This window comes from Vulpes lagopus, chromosome 1, assembly GCF_018345385.1.
Source record: "Vulpes lagopus strain Blue_001 chromosome 1, ASM1834538v1, whole genome shotgun sequence".
Classification (NCBI taxonomy): domain Eukaryota; kingdom Metazoa; phylum Chordata; class Mammalia; order Carnivora; family Canidae; genus Vulpes; species Vulpes lagopus.
This window is the reverse complement of record NC_054824.1, coordinates 154,448,654-154,469,795: the sequence shown is the minus strand read 5'-3', so window position 1 is coordinate 154,469,795 and position 21,142 is coordinate 154,448,654. Positions and strand designations below refer to the sequence as shown.

Sequence of the window (21,142 nt, the reverse complement as noted above, 5' to 3'; positions counted from 1 at the left end):
AGGCAGAGATGGTCAGAGAGGTCAGGGACTGTGGACAGATGGAAGAAGGTCAGTGGGCCTGTCCAGAGACTGTGCTTTATTTAATCTCTGTGAAATGCAAACTTTCAATGTAGTTTAACAATGTTACAAAGTTTAAATAGTAGGCATATTTTATTTTTCTATGGCATTGTAACATGTATCAACTAAAATCCTGCTAAATTAGGAATGTCTAAATTATCCTCAAGAGTGACTGCTATTTTTTGTCAGGTGTCCGGTCTGCATGCTAGTTGTGGGTGGGGAGCCATGTGACTGGAGACAAACTCTCATCTCAACTTCCCACCAATTGCTTATAGTATAGCCTCTGATTTCCCAGCTATAAATCTGGACTGAGGACACAATGAGTTGGTTTCAGATTATGCTCCGTGGAGCACTGGGGATTTCTGAAGGCGCTTTTGTTTTTATTTTTTGTTTTTAAATTTTCATGCAAGTTTCACTTAGAAGAAATTGCTCCTTCACCTAAAAAGTAATCCTGGAATTGGTTATCCCTTAGGTTTTCCAGCATGAATTTGCCGACTCATAGAGTCTCAAAGGCAAATAAAGGAACAAAATCCCTTCAGAACCCCTTATTACTCAATGCCTCTTGATGGCAGTGAAATTAGAAGGTAATTTGTCAATAGATAAGACAATTAAATTCTGTCTTTAAGATTGATGAGTTGGCTTCTGTCATTGTACAGACTTTGGCTAAGTGAATAATATAGTAAGTAAATGTTTCAGTAGAAACACTCAGTTGAAACTGGCAACTGAGAACAGTAATTATGATTGATGTGTCAAGAGCCTGAGGCTATTCTAATTTTAAAAATAATGACGTGTTAGTCATTAAATGTGTTCTATATACTGAAGAGTAGTTATGTCCTCATAATACAGAAATATAACTGGAAGATAAATTGGATGTTTTTGGTAGTTCGGGGTAAAGATATATTTTAGTTCATTTTGTTTTCTGTTGAGGAAATGGGAAAATTTCTTCTCTAAGATACTGACTACCTTCTTCTTTTCCAAACCAGAATCTCAGTCTGCTGTTTTGGAAACTCCAAAAAAATGTTCAGATGCTGTTCAGCGGGTAAGAAGATCTTATTAGGATGTTGAATCCTACTCTTTCTTTCTTACTTTCTCTCTTGCTTGTCTTAAAATTGTGACAGATTCTGATTTATTTTTTCATCTGCCAGCTAGCTTAGGCCACCCTTATTTCTCTTAAGCCTTTAGGGGAATCTAGTCATGTGGAAGGGAATGTTTTCTTCCATTTAGGCTTTGCAAAGAAAATCAACCTTGAAGTGGAACTGACTACAGGCTTTTTAGAAGCTGCATCATTCTATATCTGGCCAAAGAGTTGGGCCTGACAGCAGCTGACTCCAGGAAATGGTGGCCATTCCAGATGTCACGTGGAGATGTGCCTGGATGAAATAATAGTCACATGGATACGAGTTTTAAAAAAAATTCCAGAGCTTTCCTAAAATCAAATCATTTTCCTAAGTTGCTTTAGTGGATGAAACATTAGTTAGTGTCTGTTTAATTTCCACAGAAATATTTTTTTCTGTTACTAAAAAAGCCAAATTTTATGTGTTTTTTTTTTCTTATATCAAAATACTATTAAAGGAAAAAAGACTTGAAGAAAGGAAATGCTTATATGGAATAGTAATTGTGGATAGCAGTTTTTCTTTTGGATACAAAACCATTTTTTAAGAATGTATTTATACTTTCCCCCAACTAATCTTTTGAAAATAACTTAGTATTACAAATTATCAGTAAGAAGAGTCTGTCCTCCAGAGTGGTCTAGTAGGTGACAAGACTTTCTTGTTAGTGTATAACAACATACGAGGCAATTTGGGACATAGTGTTTTTCTCAGTATAATTAATGAATTTGATGGTTTTTTGAGAGCTTTTCCAAGTTAAAAAATGACTTCCCTTTTGAAAAGGAGCAGTCCTGCACCAGACATGAAAAGTTGTGCTCCTCCTGAGGAGAAGTGAGGATGTAACACTGGTCAAGAATTTTATCTTAAAACTTACTCGTGCTTTAAAACAAAGATAGCTATAAAGTTATTACAATATTACAAACACCCATGCTATACTTTTCATCCTTATGACTGGTTTCTTTTATTACTGGAAGTTTGTACCTCTTAAATCCCCTTCACTTATTTTACCCATCTGAAACTAATATGTCAACTGTACTTCAGTTAAAAAAATAATAATTGGAGTGTCTGGGTGACCCAGTCAGTTAAGCATTTGACTCTTGATTTTAGCTCAGGTCATGATCTCAGGGTTGTAAAATTGAGCCCCACCTCAGGCTCTGTACTGGGTATGGAGCCTGCTTAAGATTCTCTCTCTCCTTCTGTGCCTTCCCACCCCCATGTGTACTCTCTCTCTCTAAATTAAAATAATAATAATAATAATAGTAATAGCAATTCAAAAAAATGTAGCCACATTTGCCCATTATTGTAAGGTTAAGGACACTCTTAAGGATAGTGTCATAAAACATGTTCTTTTAGCTTTTTGTCAGAGCAGAGAACTATATGAGGCCAGGGCACTTGGAGAGGGATGGTGTTCTCAGTTAATTAACTGTGTAATGATTAGCCAGTAGTGATTGAGATGAAGAAAGATAAAAAGAGGTAAAGAGAAATAAGTTCAGGAATAATTAAGAAAAATAGTGCCCTCAAAATATCCTCTCATTTTTATAGCCTTTTTTTTTGAGGCATGACTAAGTACATCTAATGTAATATACTAGATTTACATGTTCCTAAATTTACATGTTACTTAATTTTGTGATACATGATAATGCCAAAGAAAGCCTCAACAAAATATAATCTATACTATCAAAAATGATAAACGTGCAACTTTGCTCTATGTACCAAGATTCAAGGTATCTTATTCATGTATATAAAATTAGAGTGATTTTTCAGGGAGGCTGGGTGGCTCAGTTGGTTGAGCCTCCGGTCATGATCCCGGGATCCTGGATTGACCCCGCATTGGGCTCCCTGCTCAGTGGAGAGCCTGCTTCTTCCTCTCCCTCTGCTACTCCCTCTGCTTGTGCTCTCTCTCTGTCAAATAAATAAATAAAATCTTTAAAAAATTATAGTGATTTTTCTATTTTTCTTGAGCTGTGAACCGTGGTAAAATATATCGTAATAAGCAGAAAACCTGATGGCACTGGGTGATTTACAAATGCTTGATGTTCTAGTTTTGGAACCTCAGCGGTGAAATAGATGGATTTAAATTTCACATCTTTCCTTGTTGCCTGTGAACTCTCTAGAAGCCGAAAGTAATTGAGAGGAAAAAATAATTTGGAAGCAATTAATGTTAAATCCTCAACAATGACATTGCTTACTTTCTTTGTCATCAGTTTACTTATAGATTGGTTCCTTCCTTTGATATGTGTATGTTTCATAAGTGCTGAATCTAAGTGGCCATCAAAGGGATACAGGAAAATTGAATTAATTACCAATCTACTGTGCACATACTCTTTCACTGTATTATTTTATGCAATTCTTATAATAGTTCTTTAAAATAGCTATTATAATTAATGTTTAACTAATACAGAAAAAGATGTTTATAGTAGTTAACTTATTTACAATCAGAGAATTAAGAAAGGGTTAAGAGCCAGGACTCAAATATAGGTCTGTTTGATTTTATACATGTTTGCTATAGTATGATACAAATTATACTTAAACATGAGCAATTGCCTTATGAACAGTTGCCAAAATCATTAGATTGATAGATGAGAAGTTTATTTTAAAAGTTGTCCTATTATATTTAAACTATATAAGTTGTAAGAGGCAGAGGTCAAGATATGTTTCAGAGGCACATAGACTCATTAGTTTACCTATACATTTTTAAGCTTTAGCATGACTTTGGTGTGCTACATCATGCCAATTTTGCTAACCTCAGTGTTTCATGACTCAAAAAACTTACAATTTAGTTTTCATGTGAAGTACCCTGCTTTTTTCTTCTTAGTCACTAGATGGCAGTTCAGTATCTCTCTAAATTACCACTGCTGAAGGATATGCGAGATTTTAAGCCAGTTTACTCTGTACAAATGATGAATAGAAGAGTTTTTCTGGTCCATCCCAGGCTGCCTGCATTATTCTGTGGTTGTAATGCGAGATCTCTAGGACTGCTTAGTCAGAGGCATGGAGCAGGGTTGGAAAGCACCCTCTTAAGTTTTTCTTCAGATGTGAGTTCAGGCACCTGTTCTCTCAATCTGAGCACACTGGAATTTATTTGAATGAGTTTTGACTTTTACTCTTTCCGTGTAGTTAATAATTCTGAGAGCTCCATATCCCTAGAAAAAACACATGACTCATAAAATCTTTTCTCAACTAAAAGAAGGTAAAGGCTGTGGTGTTGTCAGAGAGTCTGATGCTTAAAGCAAATAGAGCTGGCACTTATGCGAGGAGAAAGAACTATAGCTTTCTCACTGAGGCTTTTATTGATGGCTTTATAGAATTAGAAAGTTTTCAGATAAAACTACATTATTTAGGACCTCATTAATTGATTATTTTCAAGTGCTACACTCTGAAAATCTGCTATGCCTAAAGGATTATTTCAAAAACAAATAGGACTGTCTTTCAATTCTGTTTTAAAAATTTTCATAATTTGAAATACTACTTAAACTGTAAACTCTTTTATATTCTACAACATATAATTATAATTTCTAAAAATGTTTGCCTCTATATTAAAGATTAATATACGATAGCAAAACTGGTTACTACCCAATTTTTAACTTTTTTTTTTTTGCATTTGAAATTATAGTTGGTTCCTGAACAACCTGGGTTTGAACTGTGCAGGTTCATTTTTATGTGGATTTTGTTCCCATAAATACAGTACTATAAATGTATTTTCCTTAAGATTTTCCTAATCCTATTTTCTTTTTTCTAGCTTACTTTATTGTAAGAATGCAGTACATAATGCATATAACATACGAAATATGTGTCAATCAACTGTTTATGTTATCACTAAGTCTTTTAGTCTACAGGTAGTTAAGTTTTAGGGCAGTCAAAAGTAATACAGAGATTTTTGGATGTGTGGGTGGTTGGTGCCTCTAACTGTGCTATTCAAGAGTCAACTATACCTATATAATGAAGCATTTTCCTAAAACTCCTTATACCTTTCTAATGCAAATGGACCAGTTGAAAGGTAAATAGAATAAAATTTGATGTTTAAAAATTCAAGCTTTGGGTAAGAATTGATAATATCAGGCAGTTGAAAGTTAAGGCTCTCTACACATTATGGTTTTTATGAATTGTGTATAGCCATGTCTATTACAAGTCTTGGATAATGAAAAGAAATTAAACAATATCAGCTCTCTCTTACCCCATATGTTGTATAGTTCATCTGCAAATAAATTCTCAAAGTTCAGCAAAATGCTTATGACTTGAGATAACTGGCAAAATCCTATATCAGTCCAATTTTAACTTTCTTTGAAATTGGCTTAAAAACTCTTCTCAGGGAACACCTGGTTGGCTCAGTGGTTGAGCATCTGCCTTTGGCTCAGGTTGTGATCCCAGGATCCTGGGATGGAGTCCCACATTGGGCTCCCCACAAGGAACCTGCTTCTCCCTCTGCCTATGTCTTTGCCTCTCTCTCTGTATCTCTTATGAATAAATTAAAAAAAAATCTTCAAAACAAAACTCTCTCTTAGGATCCTGCTCTGATCAGTGCTCCTGGATCTCCTCAATGCCTAATTTATCACAAACTCATTTGAGGAATTAAATATTTTTTCCATTGGTTCTCCGTAAAAGTGTTTATTATAGTGCTCTTCATACAATAACCACCCAGTACAATTTATTATTAGTTTCAGAAACATCTTTATTTGGGAACAAATCAAGGAAATAGATGTGAGTAATATGAGGTAGCCTAGTTGATGGTGCTTGAGAGTTACTCACATGTGTCTTAGGATAGAAAAATTTAGAGAGTAAAAGAAGTATGGGTCAGATCAAAAGAAATGTGTGGGGTGAATATAATTCTGAAAGGATAATGATGACTTATAAAAATAAGAAGCCACTTGAATTTTGTTGGAATGTATTACACATATCAAAGGGTTGGAAAAAATTGTTTAAGTTCCTTCAAAACTCTAATGATGAATTTCCATGGTTATTATAAACCTACAAAGTGATGATTTACAAGACAAGCAAACAACCAAAATATAAACCATGGTAAGGAAAATAGAGGTTAAAGGAGAGAGGCAGAGAGATGGTTGAAGGGAGAAAACATGAGTCAGTCTAGCCATCCTTGAAGTTACCTCAGGCTGAACATTCTTAGGCGTTTGACAAACACATTGACCCAGTGAGTCTGGAGAGGGGCAGGGTGAGAGGTGGTTGGGAAGGGTAGAGATGCAGGACACAGTGGTGGAGGCACTCACATTGAAAATGGGTAATATTTGGGCAAGGTATTTACCATAATATGTTAAGAGGAAGAAAGGATTTTTCTGGAAAATATATTTTCATTTTGTGGAAACCCTCTACTAGCTCAGAGAAAAATTAAGACATTTTAACTACAGAAATAAAGAGAAAAGAGAAAGTGTTCTTAATTTTAAGAATGAAAACCCATTAGCATCTGAAAAACAGTTAAAATTTGAGATGAGAATGTGAAGAAAGAATTAGATCTTACACTGTTTTCTCTTTACTCTAGGGCAGTAGGGCTGGAAGGCGAAATGACGTTATATCTTTGTTCTGTTGAATGTTAGATGGTATAAACCTCATTTGTGCCAGACAACATTGTTGATGTCCTACAGAGAATGACAAATAGTTCAAGCAACTGACCTGAAAGAATAGCCGAGCCAATAGAAGTTCTTAGCTTGGTTGCTTAACCTTTATTGGACATCTGTTGAAATCCTATGCACAAGGTATTTGTGGTAGGTATTGAAGGAAATTCACACAATTGTAAGGTCCCAGGCTCTTCCACATACAGGAAATGATTTGCAAGATATAATGTGATCCTGCTGAGATGTTTAGTATAATAATGTATTGCAGAACTTAAAAAAAAAGGGAAATATTATTGAGAAAATGTAATTAAGGACAACTTAGGGAGGCTGAAATTTAGATCAAGTCTTCAAAGTGATCAGTTTTGGACAGATGGAGGGAAGGAGAGAGAATTTCAGGTGAGAAAAGAGAATAAAGGCACAAAGGTGAACGTGAATGTAGCATTTTGGCAAGGGGGCTTGAGGGAGGACACAATAGACAGAATAGTTCAGGTGACCTGGTGACATTAAGAGATGGCTCAATTTATTCCTCTAGCAACCCAGCTTTGCTTTCCACCTCCTGGGCCTCTGCCTGGGGCCCAGTCTTATCTGGATTGCAGGGATAGTCCCCAACAGGACTCTATACTTCCTCTCTTAATCCCCTCTAATCTTTCCTCCACAATGCCTTGAGTCATCTTTCTAAACTCCAGATTTACTTATGTCTGATATCTGCTAGGACTCATTCAATGACTGTTCCTAGCATTTGAGGGGGAAAAAAAAATCAGGCCCCTGAGCTTGACATACAGGCTTTTCCTTGCCTCCTCCATCTGCAGCCTTACCACCCACTATTTCCTATGTTTGGTTTGTTCTAGCATTAAAAAATACCCTAGTTTTCTGAAAAATAGCCTAGTTTTGGGATCCTTTTTTATATGTTTTGTGCTAATTCCTGTTTCTTAATCTAAACTCATGTTAAACTTTACTTCCACTTAGAGAATTTCCCTGAGACTTCAGTCTGGAGAGTTCTTTTGGCATCCCTACTCTGGGAAAAATATTTTATTTTCTCTGTGCCTCCCGTATCTAACATAGCACTTGACATTTTTTTAGGAGCTCAGAAAATATTGATGAATGGCTAATTAGTCACCACACTGACTAGAGCAGAGGGTGCTTATTGGGAGTGATAGAAAATTCGCCTCTATTCATACATGGTAGTTGAGGATGTGGGCTTTGGACCAGTTTCCCTGGGCATAAATACCACTATTCTTTTAGCTGGCAAACCTAAGCATACTATTTTACTCCCTGTGCCTTAGTTTCCTCATCTATAAACTTTTATCTCATACGGGTTTTGTGAGATTTAAATGAATTAATTTAAGTGTATTCATTTAAATGCATTAATTTAAGTGCTCCTGACAGATAGTAGGCACTCTATGTTAGCTGTTATTTTTGTTATTATTGTTGTTATATCAGATTTTGAAAGTTGTTTTCATAATTTAGTTGATCCTCATTATTCATAGATTCTGTATATGCAGAATACGTTCTGCGATGTTTGTATCCCTAAAATCAATACTCACAGGCTTTCATGTTCATTTGTAGACATGCACAAAGCGGTGAACAATTTGAGTTGCCCTACATGCACTTTCCCAGCTGAGGTGGACCAAGGTGATACTCTACCTTCTTGTTTCAGCTTATACTGTAAACAAGTATCCTTTTTGCAATATATTTAGTGCCATATTTTTTGCCTCTGTGCTTTTTGTTGTTCTCACTGTTTATAATGACCCCCTGGGCATAGTGCTTCAGTGATGTCTAGTGTTCCCATGTTTGGGAAGATGTGACGTGCCTCACGGAGACAATGCATATATTAGATCCGCTTCATTCACACAGGAGTTAATAGTGCTATTGTGTGAGTAAAATGGCTATAAATCCACAATATTTATTACACAAGGTGACTTTAAACAGAAACGAAGAGAAAACAAGGTTATGTATTGATCAGTTGATGAAAATGTGGCCAAAGGCTTGTGGGAACCTAACTCTGTATTTTCCCTAGGATCTATGGTTGAGTATTCACTAATTAATTATCCACTTTATAGAGTATAACAACTGTGAATAATGATAACTGACTGTATCTGTGTAATCCTCACAATACCCCATTGCAGTAGGCAGGGTATGTAATAGGGTATCTACTTTTTACAAGCTATGAAAGACCTTGTGAGCCAAGTAGAGAATTTAAAATGTCTTATGCATAACATATGAGCATAAGAGCCATAAGTTTTTGAGCAAGAAAGTACATGAGTTAATGCTTAAGATACAATTATCTGGCAAGAGAATGGAGAATTAATAGGGAAATAGGAGGGAAAATAGAGCAGAAAAGAGGACCACTTATTAAACTCTCCATATGTCCCCATAGTCAGGTAAGGAGAATCTGAACTAAGGTGCTGATCTGATAAAGGGGAAGGTAGTAGCCAAAGGTTGAAATAATGGATTTGGCAACCATGTCTAGGATATACTTTGGCTGTAGTTCTTAAAGTGTGGTCCCTGGACCAGTAGCATTAGCATTTGGGACCTGGTTAGAAATGCAAATTCCCAGGCCCTTCTCCAGAACTACCAAATTGGAAACTCTGAGGGTGAGAACTAGGAATTTGTGTTTTAACTAGTCCTCCATGTGATTCTGGTACACAGTATGGGCTAGTGAATTAGAAAAAATGATTGAAAGATATTACTATTCCTAGATAAACTATAAGGCATGGAGTTGATATTTCTTTGGAAATAAATGCATTTTAAATTTAAGGAAAATACAGAGTAATCAAAATGCAATGATAGCTAAACGATCACAATATGGAAGAGAAGGTGAGGAAAACAAAGAAATAATCATATAGAGATGAAGACTAAAGACGTAAAAATTGATGCTCTTGCAGCATACATGGAAAAGATAGTGGGCTAAAGGACAAAGTCTTGGGAGTTACTGTAGGTTTGGTACCTTGCTCCCCCCCAAAAAAACAAAAGAGGGAACAGAGAAAAAGAAATGGGAAGGAGAGAGCATAAAATTACAGACAAAAGAGGAACAGGAGGGATTATGGGGACAGTAATGTAAGAGGATAGCAAGGTGCAAAGCAGCTCTACCACTCTGGCTAACATATCTAATCCATTGATTTCCTCCAAACTTTGCTTTTTATGAAGTCTTTGATGTTGGGGATTAGTTGGATGTTAAGGAAGGTGGTAAGGAGGTAGAAAACTGAGGTGTACCTTATATCCATAGATCATTAATGAAAATAAAACTATAATAAAATAGTATTTTTTTTCCCTTGCACTATTTGGGACTATATTGCTTTAGAACATGGTTCAGAATGTTGCCACAACTCTAGCTCAAATAACCAGAGAGAAAATTCAGAAGATGTAGGGATACCAAAAAGCCAGGTTCTCTTTGCCATTTCTTTCTCTTTTTTCTGACCCCCTTTCCTTATTATGTTTATTACTTCTACTTTGGTTATGCACTAGGGATGTTGACTTTCCATTGATCAAATTGTTATCAACTATTGCAATAAGGAGATGTTAAAAGGAATACGGCCAATTATGAGTTCTAACTAATCCCTCCCCCTCACATTTCTCATCTATGCAATGAAGGGATTGGAAGAGATTTGTCATATCCATTCCAGTTTGATGATATTATAATTTCACTAGTTCATCTGTTTCATTGTAAGGATTCCAGAAGTACCATTTTAGCTCTCTGTGTGAATCTCTTTTTTTCCCGTAATATGTTCTGTTTTAAGAAGACCTAGGTAAGTTATTTTCTACTTATCATGTATTCTGATATTCTCTCCTTTCCTGAGATTTCCTTTTCAAACTTGAAATTGACAGTACTTTATTTTTGTCCATAATCTTATCTATTTAAAATCTGGATTTTTCCTGCCTATAATCATGTATAGCATCTGTTGGCTTATTGTAAATGTGGAATGCCATTGGTTTGTTCAAAAACCTTAGAATGTTGTTTATAATTTAGATCATGACAGAGAATTTATATGCTTCTCTGAAGAGTAGGATTTATATTTTACAGATGTCTAGAGGTATCTTAACTTGCCAGTAACATGGCCTTAGAATTTAGCAGAACTTGAAAATCTGAATATGATAGAAAATAAATTACATATCTCATATTAACATTTACAAAATAAATTATCACAGTCTTAACTTACCAATAGCTGTTTTTGTATTCCAGGCTCTGAAAGTATCTTGCTTACATTATAAACATCATAAAGTTTCAAAGACGAGCAAATTAACTTTTCACCAAAAGCTTTACTTGAGTGTATCTTGGCTTCCTTTTTGACAGTTTTAGCCTTAATGTTACATTAATGTTTCTTTTTCTGGGAATCAGATAATCTTGTAATTGGAAAAAAATTTTGGTGAACATTTTATTTTTTAATGGAAACTTGTATTTTGTGATATGCAAGTGTTCAAACAATTTATAAGAACTAACCATCACCACCCACATATAAGATTATACAGGAATAGAAGAATTTTGGCTGATGTATTGTATATAATTGTTCAGCCAAAGTGGATGGCAGACTTTACTACTTATAGTGATTTAGGGGATTGAAGTAATATTTTAAAATACAAACAATCTCAACATTAGTAATATATAAGGTATATTACATACTGTTTTTTTTTTTTACATACTGTTTTGAATAACTAAAGTCGACTTGTTATCTTTTCCCCATTTATAGGATGTACCCATTATTTGGATTCTGTGCAAAATTATAAAGATTACTTATTTTCTATTCTCCTTTTTAAAAATTTGTTTATTTTAATTTTTAATAGTGAGAACCATTAGTGTTGGGTAAACCGTCACATAATTATTGGAAATGCTGTCTTTTTGAAAAGTTTAGAAGTCTAAAGGTAATAGAAAGTAGTGTTTTACCATAGTTAAGTCCTTTGAGGATCTGATAGGCCTCTATCTAGGTATATATCCTAAAGAGATGGAAGATTAAGTACCAGGCACAGGACACAAGGAACAGGCTCTCCACTTGAGGGCCCTCCATGGACCACTGAGTGCCTGGCAGGCTCTTAGGAGATTAAATCTGAGCTTTGTGGGTGGGCCCTAAGAGGACTTTTGTTTAAATGGCCAGAGAATAGGCAGTCTTTTTTTCTTGATAGGAGTTATTATTTACCATGTAAATTTCTTTATAAATCTTTGAAAAAAAATGAAAAATATAACCCAAATAAAAACCAACTCTTACTGATGATAGGCAACACAGCCTTCACTAAATAGCTGTATAGGAATGTCCTCAGCTGATGAAATTGGTACTCTCTGAGAGCCAGCCAGCTCTCCATTGATAACTCTGGATAAGGAAGGTCAGATAAGATTCTTTGAAGACTCCCCGCTGAATTCAAAACCAAAAATCTTACATACATTTGGCTACTCTGTAAGAATAGATGGCTGGCCTTATTTTATGGGTTAATCAGTTAAAGTTTGAGATGAGCTTAATTGTTTTTTCCTGGAATGGAAAAGGAGGATTGCAACATTGATTAGGGCTGGGATGTTGAAGGTAAAGATAGGGTCATAGAGGGGAATCCAAATTTTAGCAAATTGGTTTTTTGTTCTCTCTACACTGGAATTAATGTAAGAAGCAGATAGTCTCTCACTCCAACTTTTTTCCATGTCCTCTGTCTGTAATAATTATCTCTACAAAACAATCCTCTATGCAAATATCAGCCTTTTGTCTTTGTGGTCTGTTTATTCTCTATGAATTCTTTGACTTCACCACCTTCCTGGCACCACAAGTTTAGCATCACTATATTTACTGCAAAGTCAGTTTTTGAGTTTCATTGTCTATTTCCTCTGCCATTTCCTCCTCATTCTAGTTCTTATTGTATCTTACATTTGAAAACCTATAAAGTTTATGGAATGTGTCATTCCCTTATTTTCTCATCTTTTTCTTATCTGAGTGCCCTCAATTATCACTTTTTAAAGAACGTAAGTAAAATAAGTAACAGAACAATATACTCTAATAAATTGACCACTTATAAAATTAGGTCCAACCCCAAATCTATCCCTACTTAACTTAGACCATCTGTTATTATCTACCATGCTTTAGTTTGGGCAGTGTCATTTTATCAATGTTTTTCGATGTTTTAAGCCACATGATACAAATACAATGTAAGGTTAAATTGTTAGTCTTGCAGTAGGTGTAGAATTTCCTGAAGTCAGGGGATGGTGATGGAGAACCTGAATCACATGCAAAGTGATTGATTAATGAGTACCTGACAGAATTAGTTAATTTGGTAAGGATAGTAATTGACATATATGTATGAAAAGATTATTTTGCTTATCAGAGGATTGTCAGAGGCCACTGGGAAAAAAGGATGAATTTCTCTAATGTTATAATTGATATTACAAAAAAATGACTGTCTTTTCATAAAAGTTGTTATATATCATGGCATTATATACTTTTGCTGGAAAGTTTGTGCTGTAGAAAATTAAAGTTGGGTCATTTTAATTCTAACAATTTGTTCATGCTTACCATTAGGAGAAAAAATTGTTTAAGAAATAAGAATATAGTTGTTTTATTTTTTTCATTTTTTAAGGAAGAATTTTTTTCCACAATTAAAATATATTAAAAAAAACCCACTTTTATATGCATTTATTTTATGCTGAATGGATTTTTAGGCTTTAAGTTTTCGTTTCTTAATTTTCTTCTGGAATCTCTCTCTCTCTCTCTCCTTTTTCCTATGTAATCTCCTCTTCTAGTTTAGAAACTACATTTTCAGTAAGGATCATCTCATTGTGGCAATGGGAGATCATGTATGGGTTAATCTGACTGTGAGCTATATAAATCTGGCAGTATGTGTTTGGGAGCTTCATGTATGGGTTAATCTGACTGTGAGCTATATAAATCTGGCAGTATGTGTTTGGGAGCTTTTGTTTACGTGGATATGCTCCATGACCAGATAATCATCATCTAAACCCTTAAGTTCAGCATTATTTTCTGCATTTTAGTAACATAAATAAAAATTCAGCAGTCTTTTTGGGCCACTGACCCTGTGTCCAGCCTTAGTGTTTGGCCTGGATATGCTTACCAATAGCACCATTGTGTCTATGGAATGGCGCTTGTTGCTTCTGTAAAGTGACATCTTTCAGATACTTAGTGGCTTTTCCCATGTGCGTGCCCTGGGTGATGTTCTTAAAGTGAACATGAAGATTTGAACCTCTTGATTTGCATAATGTTTTTGGATTTTCTGAGTCAAATGAAAGTGAATCATTTTTAGAGATCACCTTAGGCTGCTTACAGGAAGATCCTTTTTTCCCTTCATATTTTAATCTGAAGTATTAGTAACTAGTTATTATCAATCAGGCTTTATTGACGAACAAGAAACCATACTAAATACATTAAACAGAAGGGTTTACTATATAAAGTTAACTTTTTCATGAAAAGGTTAAAAAATTTGAAAGATCTGTGTCTAGCCTGAAACTTTTCAAAGGGATCATATACAACTGGTATACCAGGGAAGCTAAAATCTTTGAGGCTACTGTTGGAAACTGGAGAGTGGACAGTAGAACACTGTTCTAGAGCAGCTTCCAGTTAGCAGATCTTGATTGCTAAGAACAGTTAAGGACACTGGAGTATGGTTCCTGTCTTATTCCACTTGCTAAATCTCTGGGCAACTGCATCTAATTGGATGAACCTAATTGCAAGGGAGCTATAAATGTACTTTTTCTTCCCACTTCTGCATATAGAAGGAGAAGGAGCTGGAGGTTGGGAGAGTCAATCCACAATAACTGCAAAATTGTCTTGATTCCATTTAAGAAGTCTTTTTCTGGTATAGCATATATAATGGAATACTCTTCTACCTTTTTCTTGCTGGCTGTATAAGTAATCAGAAAAGCTTAAAAATCTCAGGAATCTTTCTAGTCGCTGGTACTATGACCTTCTATGCTTATGGTCTTTGAGTGCTGTGTTGGACTAGTTGGCTTGTAAATGTGGGAGCATAAATTCATGTAGAAAGAAGTGTAATAGTTGCTATTACAATAGTTGCTAAGCTGTCATGATTTAGGATTAATTCCTCCTCTTATTTGTTGTCCTCCTTCCTGTCTTTTATTTTTATATGCTTTCATTATATTCTTTCCCTAGATGCAGAAAGTTTTCAGCTATGATTTCCTCAAATAAATTTTCTGCCCCCTTTTCTCTCTCTTCCTCTAAGACTCCTATAATGTGAATGTTATTATGTTTAATGGGGTCACTGAGTTCCCGAAGTCTATTTTTGTGTTCCATAATTATTCTTTCTCTCTTTTGTTCAGCTTCATTATTTTCCATCATTTTATCTTCTATATCACTTATTTATTCCTTTGCCTCTTCTTTCCTTGTTTTCATTACATCTAGTATGTTTGTAATCTTGGTCATTTCACTTTTCATTTCTGACTGTTTTTTAACTCTTCTATCTCTGTGGTAAGGGCCTCCTTGAAGTCTTCCATGCTTTTCTCACGTCCAGTGAATGAGTATCCTTATGATTGTTGTTTAAAGTCTCCATCAGGCATATTACTTATATGTGTTTCAATTAGATCTCTGGCCATGACCTTATCTTGTTGTTTCATTTGGGATGAATTCCTTCATCTTGGTATTTTGTTTAAGTCTCTGTCTTCTTCTCTGTGTTAGGAAAGCCTGTTATGTTTCCTGCTCCTGAGACTAATGGCTTTATGAAGAAGAGGTCATATAATGCTTTCATTATATTCAAATCTACAATGAAAAAGAGCTGGCCTTGGTAATAACATTTAAGAAATGAGTGCTCAAAAAGGGTATTATTTATTATAGTTTCTTTTTTTTTTTTTTTTTTACCATGGACTATTTAGAAAATGGCATGATTTCTCAAACTATGCATTGTAATACTTTTGTCTTTTGTAGACACCAATGTAGACATCGGTGAAAAGTAGCAACAAAGTACCTATATATATATATATGTATGTATATATATATAAAATCTATATTTACAAATAAATAGCCCCTCAAATTTTGCCTGTTTAAAGTAAATTACATTCCTTTATTAGTTGAAAAGTAAATTAGTTTCCTTTTTAGTTTTCGTCCATAGTAAGGACTATGTGGCATTACATGACAAAGCACTTTGTGGAAAGGCCATGCCTTTGAGGTTACAAGTTCTCTTTAGTTCTCAACAGGCATCATAACTGATCTGAAGGAAGTTAAATGTTGTAATAAAAGATAGAGTTTCCAGGGAAGAAGTTACAGGGATTAGTATTAAGACTACTAAATTAAAAAAAAAAAAAAAAAAAGACTACTAAATTAAGGGACGCCTGGGTGGCTCGGTGGTTGAGCGTCTGCATTCAGCTCAGGGCATGATCCTGCTCTGGAGCTCGAGTCCCGTATTAGGCTTCTTGTAAGGAGCCTGCTTCTCCCTCTGTCTATCTCTCTGCCTCTCTCTCTGTGCCTCTCATGAATGAATGAATGAATGGATGAATGAATAAATAAATAAATAAACAAAATCTTAAAAAAAAACAAAAGACTACCAAGTTTATATCTTCTTTACTTCCCATGGGAGGGATAGGGAACTAGCTCTGAGGACTTTTTTTTTTTTTTTTGATTTTTAAGAACTATACACATAGCACCAAAATTCTTCATTTATAGTACATACAATATAGTAAATATTGTACATACATTTATAGAAAGAACATTTCTGTCTTGTCCATCTACAAATTTTCCATTGCAGATGGGTTAGGTGTTTGTTTTGGATTTAATAAAAGGGAAATAAAAAGCTTATTTTTTATTTTGTGGAGAGTTTCCTTGTATCCAGAGTTTAACCTTGGGCAAGCAGAATATGAGTTTAGTTTTATACTTAACATAATCTTGATATTACCTCTTAATTATTCTTGCATTATTTGTAAAGAGCAGGTCTGAAGTGGCAGGTTCAGGCTCCCATATGGGGAAGGTAATAGATGTGTATGTCTGTGGACTATGGCTCTTTATGGAGACCCCTGTTGGGATCATCTGCGGAAAGCCCTGGGACACTCTGGAGAAACAGCTTTTACTATGAGAACTCTCCCACATTCTCTTTGCCTTGTATGCGAGCCTTGAATGAGCAAATCCATGTCTGCCTGAGCAGTTGTCCAATGTTGCAGCTTCACATAGCTGGGGTTTGTCTCTCATCTCTTCTACCTTCTCCTATTCCTTTTTTCCTCCTTTTTCTTTACCCCTACCTTATTCTTCTAAACGCATTTTGCTCATCTGTTATTTTTATTTAATTTACCCATAAGGCTTTCCCCCTCCTTTGACCCCCAAAGCATTTTCTTTTTCTTAAAGTATTTCTGGTTGATTCTATGCCTTGGGAATGAAAGACACTGTTTAGAGGTGAGGGTGATCCATACATTGGCACAGTTGTTATCAGGAGTCTTCATAAATTGTGCAGAGTCATAGACATCACTTTCTGAAATGTCTTCGGTAAAAGATTAAAGTTTCAGTAAACATGATGTAAGTGAAATGGTAACATGTGCATATGGATGTCAGAGCTGTTTCAAATAATCTTATTGGAGACTCTTTCAATGACTACCTTTAAAAGGTAGTGATAATTTTTAAAACAGGATTTAAAATGTCTTTAGGGAACATAGTAGTAGCAAGTGTTACTGGGCAGGTATGAGAGGAGGCTGTCTTGTAAATAAACTCGTTTATTACTCAGAATTTTTTCCCCCTGTTGTCAGTGATCCACTTGTCTTTAGTAATATCATTTAAAGATTGAACAAACAAGAGCCTTTGGACTTTATGGTAATGTGTGTAAACCACTTTGAAGTCTAAGGGTGGGAAAGAAGGGATACATAGAAACACTAATAGTATCTTTCTGTGGAGGGATATTTCTGGAAGTATTACAACAAACAAATATAATTTGCAAGTTTTAAAATTATTATTTTAATATTTTTGATCATATTTTATATTTTAATATATTTAACTTTGTTACCCCTCAGGAAGTTTTTGAGATGAAGTCTGAAGGACAGGCAACTGTAATTCAGCAGCTGGAACAGACCATTGAGGATCTGAGGACCAAAATAGCTGAGCTGGAAAAGCAATATCCTGCCTTGGACATGGAGGTGGCCAGCGGCCGTCATGGGGCTCAGAATGGAATGGCACCCTTAGAAGGTGTCTGTCTTGAAGCTCTCAGGTTAGGAGAAAAGGATGTACGTCATCAAAGGATTTTAGAGGCAAAGTCAATCCAGACGTCCCCGACAGAAGAGGGTGGGATACCAACATTGCCTTCTGTTAATGCACTGCCAGAGTGTCCTCCCCACCCACCTGGGGCCGAAAGTGGAGACTCAGCTGTGCCCTCCTCACCTTCTGGACCTCAGACAAAATTCTGTTCAGAGATTTCTTTGATTGTGTCTCCAAGGCGAATATCAGTACAGCTCGACACACATCAGCCCAGTTTGCCTCCACCACCTCCATCCCTTCCGTGGTCTGACGGTCAAAGACAGGCCGGGTTACAACCTTCCCATCCTTCTCTTCATACTGAATTTGAAACCAGCCATGAACAGTCTGTTTTCTCTTCCTTTGAAAACAGCCATAGCATCCAACCCTCACCACCTCTGCCTTGCACAGAGTCTTCCAGCTCCATGCCTGGAGTGGACATAGTGGCTCCCTCACCTCCCCCTTTCCCTGCTCTGCCCAGTACAGCCATCCCCCCACCTCCTCCTCTGCCTGGTAGAGAAATGCTACCACCCCCTCCTCCACCTTTGCCTGGTGAGGGAATACCTCCTCCCCCTCCTCTTCCTGTAGTGGGGATACCTCCTCCCCCTCCTCTGCCAGGTGAAGGAATACCTCCTCCCCCTCCTCTGCCAGGTAAAGGAATACCTCCTCCCCCTCCTTTGCCAGGTGAAGGAATACCTCCTCCCCCTCCTCTGCCAGGTGAAGGAATACCTCCTCCCCCTCCGCTTCCCAGTATGGGAATACCTCCTCCCCCTCCTCTTCCTGTAGTGGGGATACCTCCTCCTCCTCCTCTGCCAGGTGAAGGAATACCTCCTCCCCCTCCGCTTCCCAGTATGGGTATACCTCCTCCTCCACCTCTTCCTGGAGTGGGGATACCTCCTCCCCCGCCTCTTCCTGGAGTGGGGATACCTCCGCCTCCTCCTCTTCCCGGTATGGGAATACCTCCTCCCCCTCCTCTTCCCCATGTGGGAATACCTCCTCCCCCTCCACTTCCCAGTATGGGAATACCTCCTCCCCCACCTCTTCCTGGAGTGGGGATACCTCCTCCCCCTCCCCTTCCTGGAGTGGGAATACCTCCTCCTCCTCCTCTTCCCCATGTGGGAATACCTCCCCCCCCTCCTTTGCCAGGTATGGGGATTCCACCCCTTCCAGCTCCCCCTCCCACTTCTGGAGCAGGCATTCCCCCACCCCCTCTGCTTCCTGGATCAGGCCCTCCACTCCCCCCTCAAGTTGGAAGTAGCACTTTATCAGCACCACAAGTATGTGGCTTTCTTCCTCCTCCATTGCCAGCTGGCTTGTTTGGATTAGGGCTGAACCAAGACAGAGGGAGTAGGAAGCAGCCAGTAGAGCCTTGTCGGCCCATGAAGCCTCTGTATTGGACGAGAATTCAACTGCATAGTAAAAGGTAACATGAATTGGAGCTCATCTTTGCACAGTTTGTCAATATGAGGGAACATTTGTCTTTACAACTCTTGGGGAAATTATATTTTAATGAATTTTTTAGTACTGTTCTGAAACTTTTCTGTAGATTTTTACATTAATGTTTAGTGAAGCATCTGTTATTTAGATTTTTAGACTTTTCTCCAGAAGTATCAGAGATATAAAACAAATGACATACATGTATCAATGTATAAGGTGTACAGCTATCCATCTGTATATCCATCTGATCAACCCTGTATAAAGATGGAGGGATATATTTTTCTTAGCATACATGCTCTATTGACTAGTTCTAGAACCTCACTCTGACAAATAGCTTATAAATCATAAATCAAATTCTTAAGACAGACTGAGCCTCGAGAATATTTTTTGCAACCTTTTGAAGGCACAGCCTTGTCTTACTATTCCAGTTTTATCTGCAATAATCTTTCTCTTCAAAGATGTGCTATACAAAAATACACAAATCCATATGCCATGTGTGAAATAATTTAGTTTTGAGAATTTCCTGGCATTTCTATAGATAATTGGTGACACAGTGTGAAGTTATAAAATCATACTTGGGAATGATATTTATAAAAGAATATTTCCCAGAAGGTAAGCTTAAGTATGGTATACTTATCCATGCCTAGTCTATAGTTGGTTTCCCCGATTCCTAGGACAGTGCTCTGATGCTTGGCTGAGGAATGTGCCAGTGGGAGACAAAACATACTCTTTAAACTTCACTGGACTTCCTTGTTATACCTTTTCATGATTCCTTGAATTTTTTTTTTGTATGATATGGCATGCATTTAGAATAGGATATTTACCAAGCCTCCTCATATGTTACACTAATATTCTCTTCACTGAATCAGAGTAGGGGAGAAGAATCTATATAGTTTGACTACTTCTAACTTCACAGCTTATTTTCTGTATAATTGCCATGTCACTTATATACACTGATGCTTCATTTCAAATCATGCTCCAAACTCGTTTTATCCAGATACATTATATGAAGTTATTTTATTTTGTTGTTCCTTTGCTCTAAAAAATAGACCTACCCTTTTTAGGTGGTATGACATGAATCTGCAGTCACTGTAGAGTAAAGGGAAGTGGTAGGGAGATGGAGGATGCTACCTTGGATCATAAAATTTCTTTTTTTTTTAATAATTTTTTTAAACATATGCATAGTCCACAAAGCTGATGAGTAAAGTTGGAATTGTGAGATAGTAAGCATTCCTGTGTTTATAGCTTATACTGAGAGGGGTTTTTCTTCTACATTTTTATACAGGACTTGATAACTAAGAATTCTTAGAAATTATTTTTCTTTTTAGGCAAAGGTTTCATTCTGTATTGATGGTATTTTAACTTTATCATCAAGTTGATAAAACAAATGGCAGTGTTAAAAAGAGTATTCTTTTCCTCCTTATTGCTTTCCTCTTGCCCTCCCTTCTCCCTGCCTCCCCCTATTCCCTTCCTTCCATACTTCTTTTCTTCCTACCTCTCATCTTTTTTTTCCTCTCTTGCCCTTCTTTCCTTCTGTTCTTCATTTTTGTTTATTATACTCACAATGATATCTTATAGTTCAATTTGATAGCTATTTCATTGGTTTTTTGCTTAACTTTAGAGACTCCAGTGCTTCACTTATTTGGGAGAAAATTGAAGAGCCATCCATAGATTGTCATGAATTTGAAGAATTATTTTCTAAAACTGCTGTGAAGGAGAGGAAGAAACCTATTTCTGACACCATTACAAAGACCAAGGCTAAACAAGTGAGTACTTTTGTGCACTTCCTGATATTGGAAACTATTTTGGGCATAAATGTGAACTTTGATTAGAAAAA

The 21,142-nt window shown here is 36.4% G+C and overlaps 1 protein-coding gene across 2 annotated transcripts in view; it reads left to right on the top strand.

The window, feature by feature from the left end:
* Positions 1-21,142, top strand: part of FMN2 (formin 2) — a 369,098-nt gene that overhangs the window by 101,186 nt on the left and 246,770 nt on the right. For both annotated transcript variants that reach the window (XM_041773384.1, XM_041773378.1), the window contains 3 exons: positions 1,041-1,096; positions 17,652-17,845; positions 20,927-21,071. In XM_041773384.1, the coding sequence (XP_041629318.1) occupies positions 1,041-1,096; positions 17,652-17,845; positions 20,927-21,071 (395 nt within the window). The remainder of the gene's footprint in view (positions 1-1,040; positions 1,097-17,651; positions 17,846-20,926; positions 21,072-21,142) is intronic.